Raw genomic sequence first — 6,015 nt, forward strand, 5'->3', positions numbered from 1 at the left:
GACCACTGCAGACCGGGAACACCCCACAAAAACTGCAGTTTTGGAGATGCTCTGATCCAGTGGTCTAGCCATCACAATTTGTCCCTTTTAGTCAAACTCAAAGCTCCAATCCTTACACTTGTCCATTTTTCCTGCTTCGAACACATCAACTTTGAGGACAAAATGTTCACTTCCTGCTTAATATATCCCACCCACTAACAGGGGCCATGATATCATCAGTGTTACTCGCTTCAACGTTATGCCTGATCTGTGTACATCAGAGCACAGACACTGGAGACTCCTTTCATGAAGAGAAAAAGATTACACCAACCTACATTTCTAAACTAAATAATGAAAGTCAAAACCTGTGCATTAATATCCATGTTCACAGCTTTGTTTTGTGTGTGTACACACAGCATGTCTTTCCAGTGAACACACAACTACAGAGAAGGATGAATGAACACCACAGATTCATATAACTAGCAAACAACATTTTAATAGCAAAGAAAAACAAACAGCTCTTCATATACACGAACATCATTAACAATAATAATAATAATTGCTCTACAAACAGGATGAGGAAAGGAGATCATCAAGAGTGCAAGTATTTACAGCAGGCGCACAGTCTTCCCTGTGACCGTTAAGAAGTCCTCATCCGTGAGAGCTCGGAGCGCCTCGTCAAACATGTCCTTGGTGATGGCCTGGAGCAACAAACAACAGATTGGTGATCACGGTTAATATACGCCTTCGTATTAGCGACGCGCTCGTTCTGATGAGAAAGGAAATGAAAGGGCTTACGGCTTCGGACTGGGAGCGCAGGTCGTCAAACAGCTGCTGGTATTTCATGGCTGGGGTTTTGCCTTTAGACTGGATGAGTTTCTTCAGAGCTTGAGCCACTTCCTCCTTGCGCTTTCGTGCCGTCGCGCTCATACCTACACACACACACGATTGGTGTTACAAGCTGTACATCTTCACAAAATCATTACTCCACCATTTAAACAACGTTCTATTTATAATAAATATTTGGACGAAGATGATTCCTAATTTTAATCCCAAATTATTAATCAAGGAATATTTAAAATAAATAATGTTTATGCATCATGACTTCACATCATACCTGTGGTGAGGATGGAGATATCCACGAATCCTGTTCTGGGATCAGTAGCTGATTGTTTCAGAGCCTCTCGGTGCAGTCTCTTGGCCTCCTCCACGTCGATGGTCTCCACTTTGTTGGAGAAGCGCACTTTGGCGTGAGCCTCGGCCAGTCGGATCAGCGACTCCAGCTGTCGGGGATAAGCGGACACCATCCCTCTGCCGCTGCCGATCTTCCTCATGTCCACGTAGGCCTGCGGGTCATAGCACGAGGAACGCTCAAAAGCTTTAAAAACGGGGGGAAAACACCTCCATGGGATAGAAATGCGTGAATCTGATACGGTAAAGAGCAAAAGTTCGTACCCCTCTGCTCACGTACATTTCATTCTTTCCTCCAAACTGTCCTTTCTCTCTTTCCTCTCATACTTCTCTTTTCTTCTTATTACCTCCGTTTCCTTTCTCCCCAATTCTTTACATTCCTACCGGTCTTTTTACAGTTCTTTTAATTATCTTTCCTTTCTATTCCGCTATTTTTTCCCCCCAAACTTCATTCTTTCCCCTTTCAAGTCTTTCATTCTTCATTATATACCATCCTTCTTTACAGTTTCACTCTTTCTCTAGTTTATTCTTTCCTCTTCATTTTTTTCTCCCCCCTCACTTCCTTCATATTCATTCTTCCTTTTAACTTTCTACCTGCTCTTTTTTTTTGGTCTGAACACACTGAATCAGTTTTTTTTTTTTTTAATTAAGGAAAGAAAAGGATGTTCTAGCGCACCTCGATTAGCGCCTGGCTGGCTTCTTCGCTCAGTCGGGGGTTGATGTATGTGCGGGCGTAAGCGATGTAGTCCTTCAGTACCGCCATGTCCAGATATTCCTCCTGGACCTGCTCCTCGCTCTGGTAGTACAGAGAGACCAGGTGATGCGCCAGACGTCTGTCGTACACCTCGTCCTGAGGGTCCAGCATCAGAAAGATCAGATCAAACCTGAGAGAGACCGAGAGAGAGACTCTTAATTGATGTGAAACCCAGTGGGAGGTCAGAAAGAAACACACCGAATCTGAAATGTACCTGGACAGCAGTGTGTGAGGGAGCTGGATGTTCTCGATCGTCGTTTTCTTCGGGTTCCACTGAGACTCTACGGGATTGGCGGCTGCGAGGATCGAGGTTCTTGCATTGAGCTGACAAATGATGCCCGCCTAATATTAGGATAGAAAACAAAACATTCCATCATGGCGCTGTTGAACTCTGGATTCTGATTGGCTGAAGCCACGTTACTAACGAGCAAAACCCAAAATCTTACAAGTGTGCACTATGTATTCAAATAGATTTGGACTAATTCTAAAAGACCTTGGCGATGGAGAGCGTCTGTTGCTCCATGACCTCGTGCAGCACCGAACGCGTGCTGTCGCTCATCTTGTCGAACTCATCGATGCAGCACACGCCGTTGTCGCTGAGAACAAGTGCGCCAGTCTGCAGCACCAGCTGCCTCGTCTCCGGGTCCTTCATCACGTAGGCGGTGAGACCCACAGCGCTCGAGCCTTTACCGGACGTGTACTGACCGCGAGGAACCAGGTTGTAGACGTACTGCAGCAGCTGAGATTTACTCGTACCCGGGTCTCCACACAGCAGGATGTTGATCTCGGCACGGAAGTTACCGCGTCCCGTCTGGGTGAAGTCTTTACGTGTGCCACCGAATAGCTGCAGCAGGATTCCCTGAAAAGAAGAAATAAAACTGGAATTTATCTAACCAAAAAGAAAGGGAGAACACCTCTTAAAGACACTAATAAATAAAATAAAATAAAACACTATCAAGATTAACGAATCTGTTTTCATATTGATTAATTAAATGAACACTGGATCATGTGTTTGAGGTCATCCATAGGTTTTGTCCACTAACCTTTCTGAATTTTTAATATATTTAATTACCACTAGAATAATTATCTACCTATAAAAGAAAAACAATTGTAAATGGACTGCTAGTCTTTCTATGATTTTCTGCTTGATGGAAAGTTGTTCCTCAGTGATGATCAGACATGACCAGCTCACTGTGTTTAAACCTCAGGAGTGTTACTCAGCAGCTCTGTCAGGAGAAAACACGCTATAGCCCACCTTCTTGATGTCCTCGTGCTCGTAGATGCTGGGCGCGAGGGCGGAGGAGAGACGCTCGTAGATATCAGGCTTGTTAGCGAGCTCCTTCAGTGTGGTGGCACGCTCCTCTGTGAACAGCTTCTGCTCGTTCTCCCCGTCCAGCCCGTGCAGGCGCCGCTCGTCCGTCTTGCGGAAGTGGATGGCGTCAATGTGGGTCTTGTACACGGCCTTCACCTGGCTCTGTCTCGGGTTTACGCGCATGGGGGCGGCTCTGTAGATTCCTTTTTTTGGCAGAAAAACAAAATAAGCCCTTCGCTCACCGAAATAAAGGATGAAGTTCACGTTAAGGAGCTTAACGTCAGACCGCACCTGTGATGTTGACACGATCTCCAGGCTGCACTTTGTCCACCAGGTCGTTGTGGGCGTACACCACGGTGGTGTGTGGGGTCTGACCAGCGGGCATGTCCTCTGGTGACTCCTGCAGCTTGATCTGACCAGTAAAGAGAGACAAAACATCTCACACCAAACTACCTGACGCACTCCATGTACACAAACTAGTGGAGAGTTCTTAAGAACGATCACTGATGCAGTATCCTCACCATCTGTTTGTCCGAGAAGACAGAGCGGTTGTGCACCAGCGCCAAGCTGTGTGTGGTGTTGCAGTTCCGACACACTGCGGGTTCGGCGATGCGGCCACGGTCCACCTCTACACGCGTGCTGAAGGCGCAGACCTGGCAGCGGAAAAAGGCTTCCTGCATCTCCGGGATGAGCTGCGAGGTGCGGATCACCATGCCGCTGATGGTGATGAGCTGATCAATGTCTGGAAAGAGATTCGACGCGTCAACCGAGAGAAATCAAAACAACCGACACGACAGACAGGAAGAACACCACAGAGAGGCGGACTCACCCTCTGGGTTGAGGCTGCGCATGTTCCGGGTTTTCAGGGCGTTGTAGGGACGCACTTGGATTTGGTGCTCCAGGACGGAATCAGGGAAGCGATCGAAGAACAGCTCGTTGACCGCCATGTCCAAGGTTGGAATTACTTCCTGTTGATGGAAAAAGGGGAAGAAAAAAAAAAAAAAAAAAAAGCTCCTTTAGTTTCCAGTGCTCTTTTGTCTCGTATCTTCCAGATAGAGGACTGTTCTCTACTGAGAGCAGAAGCTTGTTCCGGTTCTCCTTACCTGAGGGTAACAGATGAGCTGACGGTACAGATCGGCATCGAAAGCCTGAACATGTCCGCAGTTCACGTTCAACACAGGCTCCCCAACAACACTGATCTGCAACACACACACACACAGAGCTCTGTAACTCCTGCATATACGGGAGAACTATTTGAGAGTTCCTAGAACTAAACCCCAACCTCGCTGAGTTTCTGCATGTACAGAGGCTCATTCAGATCCAGACTCGCGTTCTCATCCTCCTGTGATGTGGGGTCGATAAATCTTTGCAGGAAGCGCTGTGCGGAAACACACACACGGGTAACGTAAAAACACAGGGAAACGTGGCGAGGGCTATAATGACTGTACGGGACTCTGAATGCTCATTTGGTGCTACCTGAAACTTCTCCTTGCACGTCCCCACGTTGACGTCAGTGCCCCAGATGACGAGTCTTTGGCCGGCGTTTTGCTCGCTGGCCACGGTTCCATCTCCCGAGGGCTGGAAAACACACACACACAGTTAAGATCACGATGCGAGTATAAATCCCACGCAAACAAAGCCTATCAGTCGAGTCCTTCAGATACTCACCGGCTCGGAGTTCAGGTCCACCTGCGGTGCCTTCCTGACAGACCCCAGGTCAGCTCTCTGGCGAGCCGGAGTCCCACGACTGGGCGTGTCGTAGATCAGCGGAGAGCTCATGTCCGGTTCACTCTGCGGGACTGTTTTTGAAAGAAGCGCATGTTTAACTAAAAGGGAAACATTCTGATTGTGTATATGTAGTAATGGGGAGCTGGCTGTACCTGAGGGGCGGGGCATGGGGCTGGAGAAGAGAGAGGTGTCCTGAGGGACGGGGCTCTGCATGTCCGTCCCAGGGGAGGTGGGCATGGGCTGTAACTCTCCTGTGGAAGACTCCTGAGATCCACGGACTCGTGGGGTCTGAGGGCCATCGCTGGCAGCTATTTAAACACGCACACAGGGAAAATCACTACACATCACATACTACAGAACTTGCTATTTTGACTGAAAACTATAATAAAACAGTTATCACTCTGATCAGCATCACGGACGGGCGTAGTCCGATAACTTACGAGTCGAAGGGTTGCTGCTCCTGCCGCGCTTACGTGCACTGGACGATGGTGAAGACATCTTGACCAATCACTAGAAAATAACAGATAATCTGATTGGTCAGAGGAGTTTTCTAGCAGCAACAAAGATTTATTTGCGATCTAACTGTTAACATTTACCGCATTCATGATAGGGAAAAGACTTGATGTATGTAAAGAGTCTCCAGTTTCAGATCTTAAACATATTTCTCCTCTAATGTGATGTTCTGGGGTTTATATTTGTGTTGCCCAGAACGTGTTCCACTAGCTTTAAAAAGGATATATATACACACATATATATACACATACACACACATATATATACACACATATATATACACATACACACACATATATATACACACATATATATACACATACACACACTATAAACAGATAAAAAGTACATGTCGACGTACTCTATAAGTACAGGCACAACCGTTAACCTATAGAAATGACAAAATTAGGAACACCTTAATAGTTACATTAAAACACTTCACTTTATTATTATACTCTATTAAAACTAATATGTAACGTAACAACAAACGGATAAAAAGTCAGTCATCTGTTAACAACTAAAACGCAATTCACTGCGA

General features: G+C 46.4%; 1 protein-coding gene across 1 annotated transcript in view; it reads right to left on the reverse strand.

The window, feature by feature from the left end:
* Nucleotides 1-466: 466 nt before the first annotated feature.
* mcm4 (minichromosome maintenance complex component 4) overlaps nucleotides 467-6,015 on the reverse strand; it is a 6,028-nt gene continuing 479 nt past the window's right edge. Inside the window, exons 2-17 of the mRNA XM_058391329.1 lie at nucleotides 5,405-5,474; nucleotides 5,117-5,272; nucleotides 4,905-5,035; nucleotides 4,713-4,814; nucleotides 4,519-4,614; nucleotides 4,340-4,435; nucleotides 4,066-4,204; nucleotides 3,758-3,978; nucleotides 3,528-3,648; nucleotides 3,180-3,439; nucleotides 2,418-2,783; nucleotides 2,139-2,266; nucleotides 1,847-2,054; nucleotides 1,097-1,325; nucleotides 778-911; nucleotides 467-680 (exon numbers count right to left, since the gene is read on the reverse strand). Coding sequence (XP_058247312.1) covers nucleotides 588-680; nucleotides 778-911; nucleotides 1,097-1,325; nucleotides 1,847-2,054; nucleotides 2,139-2,266; nucleotides 2,418-2,783; nucleotides 3,180-3,439; nucleotides 3,528-3,648; nucleotides 3,758-3,978; nucleotides 4,066-4,204; nucleotides 4,340-4,435; nucleotides 4,519-4,614; nucleotides 4,713-4,814; nucleotides 4,905-5,035; nucleotides 5,117-5,272; nucleotides 5,405-5,462 — 2,538 coding nt within the window. The 5' untranslated portion in view covers nucleotides 5,463-5,474 and the 3' untranslated portion in view covers nucleotides 467-587. The remainder of the gene's footprint in view (nucleotides 681-777; nucleotides 912-1,096; nucleotides 1,326-1,846; nucleotides 2,055-2,138; nucleotides 2,267-2,417; nucleotides 2,784-3,179; nucleotides 3,440-3,527; nucleotides 3,649-3,757; nucleotides 3,979-4,065; nucleotides 4,205-4,339; nucleotides 4,436-4,518; nucleotides 4,615-4,712; nucleotides 4,815-4,904; nucleotides 5,036-5,116; nucleotides 5,273-5,404; nucleotides 5,475-6,015) is intronic.

The sequence above is a fragment of the Hemibagrus wyckioides genome, linkage group LG01 (genome assembly GCF_019097595.1).
Source record: "Hemibagrus wyckioides isolate EC202008001 linkage group LG01, SWU_Hwy_1.0, whole genome shotgun sequence".
Lineage (NCBI taxonomy): Eukaryota > Metazoa > Chordata > Actinopteri > Siluriformes > Bagridae > Hemibagrus > Hemibagrus wyckioides.